The 18,747-nt window shown below is 44.1% G+C and overlaps 1 protein-coding gene across 1 annotated transcript in view; it reads right to left on the minus strand.

Moving 5' to 3' along the window:
* The window catches only part of LOC145360895 (adhesion G protein-coupled receptor E3-like), a 40,751-nt gene that overhangs the window by 13,771 nt on the left and 8,233 nt on the right, over window positions 1-18,747 (minus strand). The window contains exons 3-9 of the mRNA XM_080216397.1: window positions 18,255-18,301; window positions 14,019-14,096; window positions 8,676-8,853; window positions 4,681-4,800; window positions 3,326-3,525; window positions 2,339-2,521; window positions 1,237-1,431 (exon numbers count right to left, since the gene is read on the minus strand). Coding sequence (XP_080072523.1) covers window positions 1,237-1,431; window positions 2,339-2,521; window positions 3,326-3,525; window positions 4,681-4,800; window positions 8,676-8,853; window positions 14,019-14,096; window positions 18,255-18,301 — 1,001 coding nt within the window. The remainder of the gene's footprint in view (window positions 1-1,236; window positions 1,432-2,338; window positions 2,522-3,325; window positions 3,526-4,680; window positions 4,801-8,675; window positions 8,854-14,018; window positions 14,097-18,254; window positions 18,302-18,747) is intronic.

Genomic DNA, 18,747 nt, shown 5'->3' on the forward strand with positions numbered 1-18,747 from the left:
CCTCTCCACCATTGTATCCATAAGCTTTGCCTCATAAAACGTGGAGTAGCTCTCTCTGTGCTGCCATTCTCCTGACATGACTGGCTGTGAGTGAAGAGAGAGCGTTTCAATGCAGCTCCCTCTTATTACCTGTGCACAGCTGCAAGACAGTTCTGGTGAATCACAGCCTGGGGACTCCAAATTGTCATGAATCAAACCAATCTTCTCACCCATGATGACACTTTGTCATTTTTTTGAGAATGTTCCGCCGCCAATGGGTGGCATGTTTAATGGTACAGCCCATTATTGGCTGCTTGACAGATCTTTTGGTCTCACCAATATCTGTGGTGTTTTGTGTAGCTCGCCTGTCCTTCTACAGGAGAACCCGCTGTGAGGAACACTTTTGGCGAGACTGGAAGAGCCCACCAGCGAGAAGGGCTGGAAAATCACTCCCATTGAATTTCAACAAAGACATAGGGACATTTACACATGTCCATACAAGAAACGGCAGTCTGCTTGATTGGTGGCGCATCCACTCTCCCCATCATCAGCATGGGGTAGGAGCAGCATATGTCAGCTACAAGGTACATTCAGCAACTCACTCGCGCCCCTTCTACGGCAGCTTCCAAACCCACAGCCTGGAGGGACAGGGACAGCAGATACATGGGGACACCACCACCTCTAAGTTCCCCTCCAAACCAGTCACCATCCTGACTTGGAAATATATCGGCTGTTCCTTTGCAATTGCTGGGTCAAAAATCCTGGAATTCCCATCCTAATGGCATTGTGGGTCAACCCACAGCACACAGACTGCAGCAATTCAAGACGGCAGCTCACCACTGTCTTTTCAAGGGGCGACAAGGGATGAGTGATAAATATCAGCCAAGCCAGCGACACCCATGTCCCATGAATGAATGTAAAAAAAGACTAAATTTACTGACACCAAACCAAACCAGGAAACGTTAGAATGAGTTATCAACACCTTGGTCAAAGGATGTAAGTTTTATAAAGTGTCCTAAAGGAGAAGCAAGGTGGTGACAGAGTTTTGGATTTTGCGGGTGAGACAACTGAAGACACAGTGACTAGGAAGGAACTGAGAGTTTCAGAAGAGATAGGGATTGCGTACGTGGTCTACACTCAAATAAGCACACAACCATATCTGTCCATGAATACATAGACATCCATTGTCATCTATACACACATTCTTAAACACACAAAAACAGTCTTGTGCATTGCAGAAATGAAGGGGTCTCTTACCCGGTTCCTGGTTTTCATCACTCCGACTATAAAGAGCAACTCTGCCAGGAATAGACTCAAACACAGATGCAAGTGAATGACATTTAAGACAATTTTTAAGCTGGGGAAGGTGGCAAATGTCATAATAGTGATCCCAAGACACACCAGTGATACACACATCCCAATGGTTGATATTATGTTGATAACATTATGAACCTAAAGAAAAGAAAGAATTTGCATTTTAGATTGGTCTTTCAGAACATCCCAAAATCCTGCTCAGTGAATGAGGCAATGCTGATGTTGGTGTGGGGGGTGGGGGGAGCATAACCTAAAAATTAGAGCAAGGCTATTAATGAGTAATGTGAGGGAGCACTTTAACGTACAAATCTGGTGGAAATCTGGAATTCTGTCCCCATAATAAAGCCTTCAGATACAAAGCAAGGTTACAAGAGGGAGCAAAGGCAACCTGTAGGTCCCTTACTAGCTCATGCCAATGATATAATGTTAGCTTCTGATGTGGGTGAACAGAGATGTCTATTGTGTAGCCATTACCAAAATAGTTCTGATAATTGTGTGCTTGCTGCCTGGACACCTGTTAGTAAATGTTGGATACCTGCTGTGAGGAGCAGCTAGGCACTACAGAGTCACATTTCTAGTGTATTACTTCGTTTGTTCAATACTTCTGGTTTCCCTCTTACAATCCCTCACTATGTGTCACAAGAACCCTGTTCCAAATTCTACAATCTAGGAACTTTAATTGTAACATAGGAAGGAATTTACTTCCCCTCTGCAGCGTGTTTCACAGTAGTGGGAGGTGGCATGCCCCTCGCTGGTAGTGGGATGTTATGGTCCCCTTGAGCATACCCCTGGCCACCAGGAAACCCACAGCAGGGAGTGTGCCATCAGCAGAACCATAAACGGCCCCACCAGCATAAACAGCAGCAAGACTTTGGCGATAACCTGAAAATTTGATGGACCGTCGAAAAGGTCCATCGACCTTGGGTGGGAATTTCCAGCCTCACAATCACTACAACATTCAGGGCTCACATTACTTATCACTGCTGTGTTTTTACCATGGATTCTTCACTAACTGTGGAGAACATTGATGAATAAACATTTATACCTGCGAGTTAACAGGAGGCATCACAGGAGACATCAATAGAGCAAGGGTGGAGAGATGATTACACTGACACTGGGTATATTTTCCGATGGATTTGCTCTTATTGCACCCACTGGGAGACCAGTAACCTTGCCCAGCCTCATAAATCCAGTGCACACAGTACATTTCCCCAAAGGTGATAGGTTTCTGTGGAGAGCAAGAACTACAGATGACTAGTCATAATTATCAGTCCAATGTTAACTGTAAACAGATCTTTATACCTGGCACTGCTGTTTTACTGCACCAATAACATTGTGAGACTGGAATGGACTTCAGTCTGTTGCTTAGTGTACATCAAACTGACAAAACACATTATAAAGATTAATTAAAAACAGAAAATGCTGGATAAACTCAGCAGGTCTGGCAACATCTGTGGAGAGAGAAGCAGAGTTAACATTTCAAGTCTGCATGACTCTTCCATTACATTAGTAATCAAGAGCTCTAGGGTAATGCCCTGGAGACCTGGGTTTGAATCCCACCATGATAAGACAGTGCAATTTGAATTCATTAAATAAAAATCTAGAATTAAGAGGCTAATGATGACCATGAGAATATTGTTGATTGTAAAAACCCATTGGGTTCACTAATGCCTTTTAGGAAGGACATCTGTAACCTTACCTGGCCCTTACCTACATCTGACTCCAGTCCCACAGCAATGTGGTTGACTTTTAAATGCCCCTCCGAAAGACACTCAGTTGAAGGGCAGTTAAGGATGTGTTAGCCCACTTCCCGTGAAAGAATTAAAAAAAATTGTAGCAGCATCTATGGAGAGAGAAACAGAGTTACTGTTTTGAGTCCATATGATCCTTTTACAGACTGCACAGACTGAAAACGTTGATACTATTTCTCTCTCCATAGATGCTGCCAGACTTGCTGAGTTTATCCAGCATTTTCTGTTTTTATTTCAGATTTCCAGCATCCAGTCCTTTGCTTATTTCAGTCTTTACAAACCTTAGTGTATGCGAAAGTAATGTTCACTGCTGGGCTAAGTTCCTGGCCATCCATATTACTTATCACGGCTGAAACCACGTTTGAGATCAACTGATATGGCTTTGGGTTTCCACCATTGGAGCTGTCGTTGAAAATGCTTCCACTTAAGATGGAATCCATGTTTTTGTAGCCGATAAAAGCAACAGAAGCAAAATCTGTCCCTGGAGGGAATGTTAAACATTATTCAAACTGGAGTGAAACCCACTGGGGACATATACACAAAATACCTGTAACTCCGTCTGCAGAATCAGAGCAGATCAGGACCAGCTTCCAAGAAAAGGATTGCTGTGAAATCCAATGGGATTCGTAGACATTCATGAATCGGGATTGGAGAGCAGCCAATTCGGGCAGCACAATGGAATAACAGACCCTAGTTTAGGAAGACTGTTTGGTAATTAACTCATCCACACAGCCAAAAGACCCATCTTCTGTTCCTGTCAGCTCATCTGAGTGTCTCTTTAATGAATCTGACTTTTTTCTTCCCCTTTCACTGCACCACCCCAAAGACCATTCCAAATGTTAATCGCTCTGACTATAGAAATTCCTCCCAATGTTTGCCCATCAACTTCTCTTTTGCCAGTGTTGCTTATTCTGGTGCACAGAAAGTGTGGATGCTGTGCTCTGATTAACTATGTCTATGCTATTTAATAACTCCTGTGCTCTAACTCTAATTCTAAGATCCAGCTTCTTCCTTCCAAATGCAATTCCTCCTGCCAACTCTTGAAACTCAATCCTCTGCTAACTCGGATTCAGCCTTGTTGGTCTTTTTGCACCAAAGCATGAGCTTCTCTTGCAGGATGGTGGCATAAGGGTTATCAGTGCTGGCTCTCAGCGCTAGGGACCAGGGTTCAAATCCCAGTTTGGGTTGGACCGTCCGTGTGGAGTTTGCACATTCTCCCTGTGTCTATGTGGGTTACTTCCGGGTGCTCTGGTTTAATTCCAAAGGCCAGGTGGATTGGCCATGCTAAATTGCCCCTAACTGTCAGGAGATTAGCAATGTAAATACATACAGTTATGGGGATAGAGCCTAGGTGGGATTGTTGTTGGTGCAAGACTGAATGGCCTCCTTTTACATTGTAGGGATTCTATAATTCTATTCTATGATTACAGGGTATGGCTACTTTATGGGACTAAAACGCTGCATTTTCAGGGTCATTATCAATAGACAATCAAATACTGTTCCCAAATCATCATCTGACCAAAGCACGTTTGACCTGACCTCGAATTGTATAACCTTGAATTTACCTCACTTGAACAAGAATAAGGTGTAAACTCAAATGGGGAACTGAAGGAAAGTAGAAATAAAGTAAACTTACCAGTAGATTTTCCTCCAGTGACAGAGTGTCGATAAATGTGCAGCAAGTTGCCCTTAGCCGTTAAAGCGACTCTGTCCAGGGTAGAACTGTTCTTCCCTCGAAACATTATTACTTCTCCTTCTAGGAGCGAAAGAAATCAAACCTTGTAATTTTTTGAGTAGCAGTGAGACCTATTCACAGTCTGGTGTTCTAAATTATTTATCCTATCCCTTTGGCTTTGTAAGCAAATATCAACGATAACCCACTACCCTGTTCCTTTGGATACAGCACCAGGCTAAAAGAATGATTTGGTTCAAGAGCGGGTTGGTGAAGGAACCAGATATGAGCAGCATTATTTTTGTAAGCAGTGGATTGCTATGACCTGACTTTGAAAGCAAAGCAACCCTGCTTGATTGTCACCCTTCCACAAACATTCACTCCCTCCACAACCGGTGCATCAGAGTGCACCATCTGCAAGATGCAGTGCAAAAACTCACCAGCCTCCTTCCACAGAACTGTTTTTGACCCACGATTGCTGCCATTTACAAGGAGAAGGGCAGCAGACACACGGGAACGCCGCCCCCTGAAGTTCCACCACTGATCAGCCTGGCTTGGAAATATATCAGCCGTTCCTTCATTGTCTCTAGGTCCAAATCCTGGAACTCCCTAACAGCACTATGGGTGTACCTACACCACGTGAAGACAGCTCGCCACCACTACTTCATGGGCAATGAATTCTGGAAATTACAGTGAAGGATTGGCAATATATTTCCGAGACTGGGTGGTGAGTGGCTTGGTCTGTTCTCTCTGCGTGATCCTAGTCAAAACCAACATGATGAGTGGTTAGCTGCCCTCAATCATCGGTGCAGTGGATGGGCAATAAATACAAGATTTGCCAACAATGCCAGTAACTTGAAAGGGAATAAAAATGTATGGCTCATGATTGAAATGTTAGCAGACACATTCTTCTATGTTTGAGGATGTGGTAGATTAGACTTGAGTTAATTTGTCCATGGGCCATAGGAAGAGGAATAGGAATCTTGAACCTTGAACTTGTGCCAACATTTCATTTGAAATTGACCAATTTGTATCTTAATTCCATTGTCCCTCTCCTGATTCTGCAATGCTTAATGTCCTTGCCTGACACAAAACTATAAATCTCAGGTTTGACATTTTCAATTGAACTAACTTCATCAGCTTTTTGGGGAAGAATGTTGAGGAAATTCCATCTTCCATTTAACGAAAGAGTCATTCCGAACAGCAACCTGAATGCCTAGATCAATTTTTAGGTTAAGCTCCCATGCTCTGGACTCTTACGAGAGGACTGTAATAACTCCGCGGAGGTGAAAGTCTCATCTCCAAATTACTTTATTTACATCATACATCTGTAAACAGCCAGCTCTTCAGTTGCTCCCTGCTGAATGCAGGCTAGGAGTCTGACAGACCTGCTTTAAATAGGGAGCACGAGGCTCCCTGATTTAACCATAAATTAGGACTTATCAGGCATCTTTTTTGACATCTCTTTTGACAAGGACTCATCAGGCAGTTCATACTCTAGCAAGCCAATCTCTTTAGCCTGACTGAAGTCATCAGAAGGAGCTAGCTCCTTTCTATTTCAACTATCAAATCGTCTTACCATTTTGACTAAATCAACCCATAATTTCCTGTAGTCAAGGTAATAAGGCTTGTCTTTGCAAACAGAGGGACAAACCAGAATGGATTTTTGCTGGAAGTGTCTGTGTTTAGTTCTCTAATAATCCAAAGATCAAGGGCCAGGTAAGAACCTGGTCTTCGCCATTCAGTTTCTCACAGGTTAAGTAGTGAGCCAATGTTTCTGTCAAAAAAGCCTGTAAGTGCTTCTATCTTGAAATGTTTTGAATTCAGGATCAGATGTATCTGTGTCTTGACAAACTTATCTAATTATATCCCAGGGATTAGTACAGATTCCAAAATCGGATGTCAGAATCATAGAATCCCTACAGTATGTAAGGAGGCCATTTGGCTCATTGAGCCTGCACCAACAAGAATCCCACCCAGGCTCCACTCCCGCAACCTCACACACCTACCCTGTTAAGTTAGGGGAATTTCAAAGTAACTTCATTGCAATGTTAATGTAAGCCTTACTTGTGACTAATAAATAGATAATAATAATAATCCCCCCGATGCTAGCGTCAATTTTAGTATGGCCAATCAACCTAACCCGCACATCATTGGATTTTGGGAGGAAACTGGAGCACCTGGAGGAAACCCACGCAAACACGGGTAGAACGTGCAACGTAAAGGTGTGTGTTAGCAAGATGCATTACAGGAGCCACCAAGTCTCCTTCAACAGCACCCTTCCAACTCATGATTGCTGCCACCTACAAGGAAATGGGCAGCAGACACATGAGAACGCCATCGCCTGGAAGTTGCACCACTCACCAGCCTGACTTGGAAATATATCAGCTTTACGTGTAACATAAAGGTTCTTTTTATTTATTCATTTATAGGCCAGCATTTATTTCCCATCTCCAATTTCCCTTGAGAAGGTGGTGGTGAGCCACTTTCTTGAACCGCTACAGTCTTTGTGGTGTAGGTAAACTCACAGTGCTGTTAGGCAGGGATTTCCAGGATTTTGACTCATCGACAGCGAAAGAACGGCCAATATATTTCCACATTAGGGTGGTGAGTGGCTCGTAGGGGAACTTGCAGGTGGTGGTGTTCCCATGTGTCTGCTGCCCTGGTCCTTCTGGGTGGTGGAGGTTGTGGGTTTGGAAGCTGCTGTTGGAGTTTAGTTGCCTCAGTACATTTTGTAGATGGTACACACTGCTGCTAGTGTGTATTGGCGATGGAAGAAGTGAATGCATTGAGGTGCCAATCAAGTGAGCCGCTTTGTTCTGGATGGTTTTGAATCTCTTGATTGTTGTTGGAGCTGCGCTCATCCAGGCAAGTGGAGAGTATTCTATACTCCTGACCTGTGCCTTGTAGATGATGGTCAGGCTTTGTGGAGTCATGAGGTGAATTGCTTGCTGCAAACTTCTCAGCCTCTGACCTACTCTGGTAGCCACAGTATATATGGCGAGTCCAGTCAGTTTCTGCTAAATGGTAACACCCAGGATGTTGACAGTGGGGGATTCAGGAGTGATAATGCCATTGAATGCCAAGGGGAGATGGTTAGACAGTTTTGTGTTGGAGATGGTTATTGCACTTCTATGGCGTAAGTGTCACTTGGTGCTTATCAGCCCCAAACTGATGTCCAAGTCTTGCTGTGTATGGACACAGACTGCTTTAGTATCTGAGGAATCAATATTGTGCAGTCATCAGCAAACATCCCCACTCCTGACTTTATGATGGAAAGAAGGTCATTGGTGAAGCAGCTGAAGATGGTTGGCATTTTCAAGACAGAAGCATTCTCAGGGTTATTTAACAGAAACATTGGCCAGAAGTCTACCACCTCACCCTCCACGGAATCGCAGCGGGCCAGGGTCTGGCAACAGAAATCTCCGTTGAAATCTCGGGCAGGAATTTCCTGTTTTGCCTGAGCAAGGCCATAAAATTCCACCCATTGACTCGCCTGGTGGCTCACTATTTAACCTGTGAGAAGCTGAATGATGAAGACCTTACATGGTTTGATCTTTGGATTATCAGAGGACTAAACACAGAAATCCAGCCTGGTTTGCCCCTCTGTTTGCAAAGACAAGCTTGAGTTACCTTGACTACAGGAAATTATGGGTTGATTTAATCAAAATAATTAGATGATTTGATAGGACACTACCCTAAGGCATGCCTGTGGTATATCCTGAGACTGAGATGATTGATGTCCAACAATATTTTCTTTTTATGCCAGTGGAGAGTTTTCCCCTGATTCCCATTGACTCCAGTTTTGCCGGGGCTCCTTGACGCCACACTCAGTCAAAAACTACCTTGATGTCAAAGGCAGTCACTCTTACCTCAGGTTGTTGCGAGGTACTTCTCATATAATGCTCACAGCTGTCTCTAAGAAAGTACATTATATAAAATACCTTTTTTGAACTCACCAATACTTTTACTTTTTGCTGTCCACCTTCCCAGATCTCGTAAATTCAGACTAGCAGCAATGGCAAAGTTTTCCACAGACTGCAGGAAGATGGAAGTTGAAAGGAGTTGCTGTTCCTTTTCCATGTTTTTCCACAGGGTATCATTCATGAGAAGCTCACTAGAGTATGAAATGATTTCCTGTGGAGGAGAAAAATTTCACTCCAGTGAGTTGGATCATTTTCAAAGCCCTTTGTATTTAAAGATTGTCATCAAAGGTTACTTTGATGGCTCTACACACTGACCACAGAATTGTTACAGTGCAGAAAAGGGCCATGAAGTCCATCACTCCACCACAATCAGCTGGTACATTCCAAACCTTAACCAGTTGTTGTGTGAAAAAAAGTTTTGTTTCGCCAGTTACTTTAAATTTATGCCCAATGGTTTTCAGTCTTTTCAGGAGGGGAATCAGTTTCTCCCTATATATTCTATCCCCTCATGATTTTGAATATCTCTATCAAATCTCCTCTCAGCCTATTTTCTCCAAAGGAACAGTCCTAACTACTCCAATCTGTCTTCACAACTGAAGTTCCTCATCTATGGAAACACTCTCATGACTCTTTTCTGCATTCCCTCCAACAGCTTGCAACTTTCCTATAGTGCTGCGCTCAGAACCAGATGCAAAATTCCAGGCCATACTGAGGCGATACTAAGTTCAACACAACTTATTTGCTCTCATACTCTATGTTTCTGTTAATAAAGCCCAGGATACTGTATGCTTTGTTAACTACTCTCTTAACCTCTCCTGCCACTTTCAGTGACTTGGGCATGGATTTTCTTTCTATTCCTTCAAATGGGCATTGCTTGGAAGGCCAGCATTTGATATCCATCCCTAATATCTACCCAGGTCCCTCTGCTCTGACACCTTCCTTAGAATTGTACCTTTTGTTTTATATGGTCCCTAAAAATAGAGCAGGTGTGACTAAGTGGGTAACAGGTCTAGTTTAGTTTTTTTTTATTATTGTCACAAGTAGGCTTACATTAACATTGCATTGAAGGTTCTGTAAAAATCCCCTAGTGGCCACAGTCCAGCACTTGTTCGGGTACACTGAGCGAGAATTTAGCATGGCCAATTCAGATTGTGGGAGGAAACAGAGCACCCGGAGGAACCCTGTGCAGAGATGGGAAGAATGTGTAGACTCAGCATGGATAGAACCCAAGCTGGGAATCGACCCCAGGGCCTTGGCGCTGTGAGGCAGCAGTGCTAATCACTAGGCCACTGTGCCACCCTGTACTGTGTCTGTTTCTAGGTCAGAGATTGTTGATTCAAGCCCCAGCTACTTGGGCACAAAATACAGCCTGATATTGCTGGGGCAGAGGTTTGAGGGGTAACGTGATAGAGGACAATGAACTATAACATCGGCATGGAGGGAAAGGACAATGAAAGGGTAAATATTGACAGATGGTTTACACTAATTGACTTAATTGTTTCCTAGGCTTGTGTGATATTGTGACTTATGCTGCAAGACCACACATTATAACTACTGGTGTACCCTTTTGCCTGCCACACTGACACAAGGGCATCACTAAAACAAAGTCAGTCAACTCCATTCACAGAGGGAACAGACATTGTCCTGTGTTGCCCATACTTCACAGAAGGCTTGGAGTGAGTTGCTAGACACATGTGAGATTGCTCCACGGTCTTCTGGGTTCATATCTGGGATTGCCCACAAGTGTCATGATCTTAATGAGAAGGCACAAGCTTTAGTCAGCCTTGAATAGAGGAAATGTAAAGAATATCCATAGAACGTGGAGCCAACTATGATTGAAATACTATCTACTGGCATGGGAAAGAGTGTTTAGGAATGCTTGAAGTTGATGGGGAATGGGCAGACATTGGCCCCTGTGGAGAAAAATAGTAGGATGAAGTGGATGGGCCGAGTGATCAGTTTCTGCGCTGAAATTCAATGATGTTTCCTTGCTCATTTATTCATCGAGCCAATGTTTCTCCTGACCTCTGTTTCAATGTAGATTACTGACATTCTTAACAATACCATTGGCATGAGGGACCAGGATAGATTGTTGCTGATCTGGACATCTAGAAACTTGAAGCTCTTGACCATTTCTCCAATCTGTCTCCATTGACATAAACAGGGGCATGTTCTCCACTACTCTTCCTGACATTCATTTTCAATCCATGAAGAATTCTGAGCTCTTAACCTTCCCAGCCATCTGCCACAACCAAGAAGTGAACAATCACTTTTCACTTTAACTTGGAGTCACTTTAACTGGGCTGCCGAGGTACGGAAAGTGCTCAACATATTCCAGAATCTCTCTTCAACACATTTGTCTGACAAAGGTGTCAGTGGATGGCAGAGTGGCTAGCACTGCTGTCTCACATCGCAAGGGACCTGGGTTCAATTCCCGACTTGGGTCACTGTCTGTGTGGAGTTTGCATGTTCTCCCCATTGTCAATGTGGGTTTCCTTCCACATCCAAAAATGTGTGGATTAGGTTGACTGGATATGCTAAATTAACCCTTAATGTTCTGGGATGTGATAGTAGAGGGATTAGCAGGGTAACAAAGCAGGAATAGAGCCTGGGTGGTATTGTTATTAGTGTAGACTCAATGGGCCAAATGGTTTCCTTCTGTACTGTAGGATTTCTATGTAATGCATGAGTTTTGTTTGGCAACACTCAGGGACAGCTTGATTTTCTTATTTGTAGGATTGAAGGGATTAAGAATGACTGGCAAATGAAAAGACTGGGCAACACCACTGCAGTCATCTGCAAATTACAGATCATGTACAATCATCCTCAACATTGTTGCCCCATAAGGCTCTGTCCTCAGCACCTTATTATACCCTTTATACACCTATGACTGTGTGGCCAAATTCCATTCCAACCTGATTTCCAAGTTTGCTGATGACACTACTGTAGTGGATCTCAAACAATGATGAGACAGAGTACAGGAAAGAGATAGAGAATCTGGTGAACTGGTTCAACGACAATAATCTCTCCTTCAATGTCAACAAAATGAAGGAGATTGTCGTTGACTTCAGGAAACGTAGTGGAGAACATGCCTTTGTCTACATCAATGGGGACAAAGTGGAAATGGTTGAGAGCTTCAAGTTTCTAGATGTCCAAATCACCTTCAGCCTGTCCTAGTCTCTCCATGCTGACGCTATAGTCAAGAAAACCCACAAATGCCTCTACTTTCTCAGAAGGCTAAAGAGATTTGACTTGTCCATTATGACACTCATCAACTTTTACAGATGCATCATAGAAAGCATTCTTTCTGGTTGTGTCACAGCTTGGTATGGCCCCTGCTCTGTCCAAGACCGCAAAAAACTGCAGAGAGTCATGAGCGAAGCCCAGTCCATCACTCAAACCAGCCTCCCACCCATTGGCTCTGTCTTCACTTCCCAGTGCTTCAGAAAAGCCGCCAGCATAATCAAGGACCCCATGCACCCCAGACATACTCTCTTCCACCTTCTTCCATCAGGAAAAAGATAGAAAAATTTGAAATCAGGCACCAACTGACTCAAGAGCAGCTTCTTCCCTGCTGCCATCAAACTTTTGAGTGGACCTATCTGGCATTAAGTTGATTTTTCTCTACAGCCTAGCTATGACACTACATTCTGCACTCTCTCCTTTCCTTCTCTATGAACAGTATGCTTTGTCTGTATAGCGCACAAGAAACAATACTTTTCACTGTATATAACACATGTGATAATAAATCAAATCAAATCAAATATATATCAAAGGTGGTCTGTTTAGTTTGGCAAAGAGGTGCCTGGCATTAAAGAGTTTTCCATCTATGTAATACTGACATTGGAGGGCAGCTAACCTTTGATGAGGATTTTCAGAAGGCGTTTGACAAGGTACCTCACAAGAGGTTATTGCAGAAGGTCAGGGGACATGGAGTTGGGGGTAGGGTGTTAGCGTGGATAGAGGATTGGTTGTCAAATAGGAGGCAGAGAGTGGGGGTCAATGGGTGCTATTCGGATTGGCGGATGGTGACTAGTGGGGTGCCCCAGGGGTCGGTGCTGGGGCCTCAGCTATTTACCATTTATATAGATGATCTGGAGGAGGGAACCGAGTGCAGGGTGTCGAAATTTGCTGATGACACCAAGATTGGGGGAACGGCAAATTGTGCGGAGGGTGTGGAGAGTCTGCAGAAGGATCTAGATAGGCTGGGCGAATGGGCCAGGAAATGGCAAATGGAATTTAATGTTGGCAAGTGTGAGGTGGTCCACTTTGGTAGGAAGAATGGTAGGAAGGACTATTACTTACGTGGCGAAAAACTGCAGCAGGCGACGGTGCAGAGGGACCTCGGGGTCCTTGTGCATGAATCGCAAAAACCCAGCTTGCAGGTGCAGCAGGTGGTCAGGAAGGCGAATGGGATGCTGGCCTTCATAGCGAGGGGGATTGAATATAAAAGTAGGGAGGTCTTGCTGCAGCTGTATAGGGCATTGGTGAGGCCGCAGCTGGAGTACTGTGTGCAGTTTTGGGCGCCGCACCTGCGCAAGGATATTTTGGCCCTGGAGGGAGTGCAGAGGAGGTTTACTAGGCTGATACCGGAGTTGAGGGGATTGAGCTATGAGGAGAGGCTGAATAAACTAGGCTTGTACTCGTTAGAGTTTAGAAGAATGAGGGGAGATCTCATTGAGACGTATAAGATGATGAATGGGATGGATAGGATAGAGGTGGAGAGACTCTTCCCGCTCAAAAAAGACAGTAGGACTAGGGGGCACAGCCTCAAGATAAAGGGGAGGCGGTTTAGAACGGAGTTGAGGAGGAACTTCTTCACTCAAAGGGTGGTGAATCTCTGGAATTCTCTGCCCGTTGAAGTGGTGGAGGCTGCCTCGCTAAATATTTTTAAGAAGCGGGTTGATGGGTTTTTGATAAGAGAAGGGATTAAGGGTTATGGGGAGAGGGCGGGAAAGTGGAACTGAGCCACGACAGATCAGCCATGATCTTATTGAATGGCGGGGCAGGCTCGAAGGGCTAGATGGCCTACTCCTGCTCCTATTTCTTATGTTCTTATGTTCTTATGTAGGTACTGCCATGTAGTTTATAAGTAGTCTGGGGGAAGGGGGGAATCACACAAATTTGTTTGAACCAGTTCAGATTATGAAGGCAAATCTCTCACTCATGACACTTGCATGCATAATGTCTTGAAGCAATTGCAGGCTTGTGATAAAGTTTCTTGGACATTGAAACCTTTGAAGCTCAATCCATGGAGCGAGTTAACTTCAGTTCAGTCTTAATCTTAATAGAGGTGGAGCAGTCTTGAGGGGCCAGGTGACTTGCACTTATGTTCTTATCCACTATTTGTGACACAAACAATTTGTCACTACTGACCTGGAAAGGGCGCACGTCAACCAGTTTGGTGATCGAGGAAATATATGAACAAAAGATTTGGAACATAGTATGGGACATCTGTGTGAAGAAGAGAAGAGATGTGTCAAAATCTTCCTGAGGAAGCGAGTTAACTTCAGTTCATTTAGAATTACTCCTTTCACAAAATCTTCTGAGGCTGTACATGTGGAGATATGGACTATATATATGTATATAGAGAAAATATGTGCACAGATCATATATATTGGCAAAAAGATCACAGAAACATGTACACTGTTGCACAAATACTAAGGGCGGGATTTTCCAGCTGTTCCTGTCAGTAAGATCTTCTGGACAGCACCCCCACCCCCTCCCACTGTGGGCTACAAACAACAAGAAACACTATCATAAGAACATAAGAAATAGGAGCAGGAGTAGGCCATCTAGCCCCTTGAGCCTGCCCTGCCATTCAATAAGATCATGGCTGATCTGAAGTGGATCAGTTCCACTTTCCCGCCTGCTCCCCATAACCCTTAATTCCCTTATCGATCAGAAATCTATCTACCCGTGACTTAAACATATTCAACGAGGTAGCTTTCAATAGGCAGAGAATTCCAGAGATTCACTACCCTCTGAGAGAAGAAGTTCCTCCTGAACTCTGTTCTAAACTGACCCCTCCCCTCCTTATTTTGAGGCTGTGCCCTCTAGTTCTGTTTCCTTTCTAAGTGGAAAGAATCTCTCTACCTCTACCCTATCTAGCCCCTTCATTATCTTATATGTCTCTGTACGATCACCCCTCAGCCTTCTAAATTCCAACGAGTACAGGCCCAATCTACACAATCTCTCCTCATAAGCTAACCCCCTCATCGCCAGTATAAACCTGGTGAACCTTCTCTGTACTCCCGCTCTTGATAGCGGCAGGACTGGAAGATCCATACCCCAGCGGGGCCACCTCTGCTGCATGCAAAAACATGCCAAGGGAATGTGGAAAATTCCGCCCTAATTGTGTAAAAAGCATAGGCAGATCAGTTAGATGGATACAGATACAGAGGTATTACATAAAGATACACAGGCTGACTTTCACTAATATAACACTCTTAACATATTAAAGCATTTCAGTCAAAATGTAACACCACGCTAAGTAGTGATATCAGGATAGGTAACTAAATGTTTGAAATATGACAGCAGTGAAATGACAAACTTTAAGCTTTAAAGAGCGATTAAAGAAGGGGAGAGGAGGAGAAAGGCAGAGCGGTTCAGGGAAAGATTTTCTTATCGCTACCAATGTGGAATAAAGGGAATCTGGGATGTGCAAGAGGCCAGAATTGGAGAGGTGCAAAGATCTTGGAAGGCTGGTGGAGGTTGCAGTGATGCAGGAATGAGACCATGGAGCAATTTGAACATAATTTTAAAGTCAAACATTACTGGACTGGTTGCCACTGTGGGTCAGCAAGCACAGCAGTGATGGGTGAGCAGAAATTAGTATGAGTTAGGATGATGTTGAGTGGGAACTTTGGAGTAGACAGGTCTGGAGATAACAAAAGCAGGAGTGTAAGCAACAGGTATGTGGAGGCTGGGTTAGAGGTGGAGCATGTAACAGAGGTAGTCTGGATGATGAGTGTGTTTGGATGATAACAAGTAGTTTGATTCAATCAGACAGATACACAGATTACATGTGTACATGCATGTAGATAGGACATCAGTATTCACACATTTACAAAGCAACTGATGTTAGAACGTAACCGGTGACAACTTTGTATCAGATGTTATGTGACCAATGGTAACAAGCTGCAAGAGTCAGCTGACCCGGTAAACCATGGAACCAATTACAGAATGATGGGATGGTCAGCTGATGAGCTGACTCACTATAAATAAGAACCTGTCTGGAATTAGAACATAAAGAACATAAGAAATAGGAGCAGGAGTAGGCCATCCAGCCCTTCGAGCCTGCCCCGCCATTCAGTAAGATCATGGCTGATCTGTCGTGGCTCAGTTCCACATTCCCGCCTTCTCCCCATAACCCTTAATCCCCTCGCTTATCAAAAACCCATCAACCCGCGTCTTAAAAATATTTAGCGAGGCAGCCTCCACCACTTCAAACGGGCAGAGAATTCCAGAGATTCACCACCCTTTGAGTGAAGAAGTTCCTCCTCAACTCCGTTCTAAACCACCCCCCCTTTATCTTGAGGCTGTGCCCCCTAGTCCTACTGTCCTTTCTGAGCGGGAAGAATCTCTCCACCTCTATCCTATCCATCCCATTCATCATCTTATATGCCTCAATGAGATCTCCCCTCATTCTTCTAAACTCTAACGAGTACAAGCCTAGTTTATTCAGCCTCTCCTCATAGCTCAACCCCCTCAACTCCGTATCAGTCTAGTAAACCTCCTCTGCATTCCCTCCAAGGCCAAAATATCCTTGCGTAAGTGCGGCGACCAAAACTGCACACAGTACTCCAGCTGCGGCCTCACCAATGCCCTATACAGCTGCAGCAAGACCTCCCTACTTTTATATTCAATCCCCCTCGCTATGAAGGCCAGCATCCCATTAGCCTTCCTGACCACCTGCTGTACCTGCAGGCTGGGTTTTTGCGACTCATGCACAAGGACCCCGAGGTCCCTCTGCACCGTCGCCTGCTGCAGTTTTTCGCCACGTAAGTAATAGTCCTTCCTACCATTCTTCCTACCAAAGTGGACCACCTCGCACTTGCCAACATTAAATTCCATTTGCCATTTCCTGGCCCATTCGCCCAGCCTATCTAGATCCTTCTGCAGACTCTCCACACCCTCCACGCAATTTGCTGTTCCACCAATCTTGGTGTCATCAGCAAATTTCGACACCATACACTCGGTTCCCTCCTCCAGATCAGCTATATATATGGTAAATAGCTGAGGCCCCAGCACCGACCCCTGGGGCACTTCACTAGTCACCATCCGCCAATCCGAATAGCACCCATTAACCCCCACTCTCTGCCTCCTATTTGACAACCAATCCTCAATCCATGCTAACACCCTATCCCCAACTCCATGCCCCCTTACCTTCTGCAATAACCTCTTGTGAGGTACCTTGTCAAACACCTTCTGAAAATCAAGAAAGACCACATCCACCGGCTCTCCTCTATCCACCGCCCTAGACACATCCTCATAGAACTCCAATAAAGATGCCTCGTTATTTCCTCCTTGATGACGGAGGGGGGGACTTGTGGGGGAATTGTGGGGGAATTGGATTTGCCCAGGGAGAGGCCCCAAGTTTGGAGTAATGTAGTTTATTTATTAAACCCTTTCTTTGATTTGTAAGTTGGAGTACATTTTGTGATCTGTTTATTGTCTGCATTTGAAGAGTTTCTTCTGAGGAAACAATTGAGGCATATTTTTTGTAAAACTTGTGCCTTTTTTCAACTGGTTAAACCAACTATCGCTTGTTTTTTATGGAAAACTATATGTAATGATGTTTCTTTTAATTTTTAAAAAGCATTTAACCAGAGAAGAAAATAATAAGCAGTTTGTGTGTGTGACTTTGGTCTCCTTACTTAAGGAAGTGCAGTGAACGTTCACCAGAGTGATTCCTGGAATGGAAGGATTGTCAAGTGAGGAGGGATAGATATGTAGCCTCTGGACGTTTAGAATGAGTGGAGATTCTGAGAGGGTTGGACAGACTGGGTGCAGGGATGTTTCCTCTGGCTGAGAGGAAGGGTGAGGTCTAGAACAAGGGGGTCACAGTGTCAGGATACAGGGGAGGCCATTTAGAAGATGAAGAGAAATTTGTTCACTTGAAGAGTGGTGAACCTGTGGAGTTGTCTACCCCAGAAAGATATGGAGTCAAGTCAGTGAATGTATTTAAGAAAGAAATAGATAAATTCCTAGATGGTAAAGACACCAAGGGGTATGGGGAGGGATTGTGAGTTTGATGTTGAGGGAGAGGATCAGCCATGATCAAATTGAATGGTGGAACAGGTTCGAAGGGCCGTATGAACTACTTCTGCTCCCATTATGTTTCTGTGTTATCACTGAGAACAGCTTTCAGATTTCCCCATTTATCACACATATGGACAGCAGATATTGTATTAGTTTTAGATGATGAGCACTGATAGATTCGCTATCATTACAACCACAAATACTGGACCAACATTTTATATCCAGTGTAGCAAAATCCTTCATAATTAACAGACCCCTCCTAAATCTCCTCTCTGCCTGCTCTACAATAGTAATAGACTTGTTATCCCAAGCTTCATCCCAACATCAGTGTTTCATCAAAATAAATACCTGTGCTGTCAAATTGTTGCATTGGCCCAGGTTGTTCTGGCGCAATTCTGTGGAATCAGGAAGAAGTTTAAAAGTTCAAACAGAAGAAAAGCAAACGAGAATTCCACACAAATGTCTACGCAGCAATTGTGAGATGTTGAGTCAATTTTCAGCCCTGGGTGACTCAGTGCAAATCCCCAGGACAATTCAGTGTCAGAGTAGCCCAGTGACAATAGCACATGTTCCTGGAATTACAAGATTGTGACTACAAGACCCACTCCAGGAACTTCAGCACAAAATCCAGTCCAACATTTCAGCGCCAAGGAGGGTGCTGCACACAGATGTCATCTGTTGAATGAAATGTTAAGCCAGCACTCTGTCCCAGTCAGGAGTGCCTGTGACTTGGAGATGACAGTGTTCCCATGTTCCCATGTAACTTAACAGGTGCCTTTGTTCATCTGTGGGTTGGAGTTCAGATTTTTTTTAAAGCTTATTTATTATTGTCACAAGTAAG

The sequence above is a fragment of the Carcharhinus amblyrhynchos genome, chromosome 33, assembly GCF_965287045.1.
Source record: "Carcharhinus amblyrhynchos chromosome 33, sCarAmb.v2.hapA, whole genome shotgun sequence".
In the NCBI taxonomy this organism is placed as follows: Eukaryota; Metazoa; Chordata; class Chondrichthyes; order Carcharhiniformes; family Carcharhinidae; genus Carcharhinus; species Carcharhinus amblyrhynchos.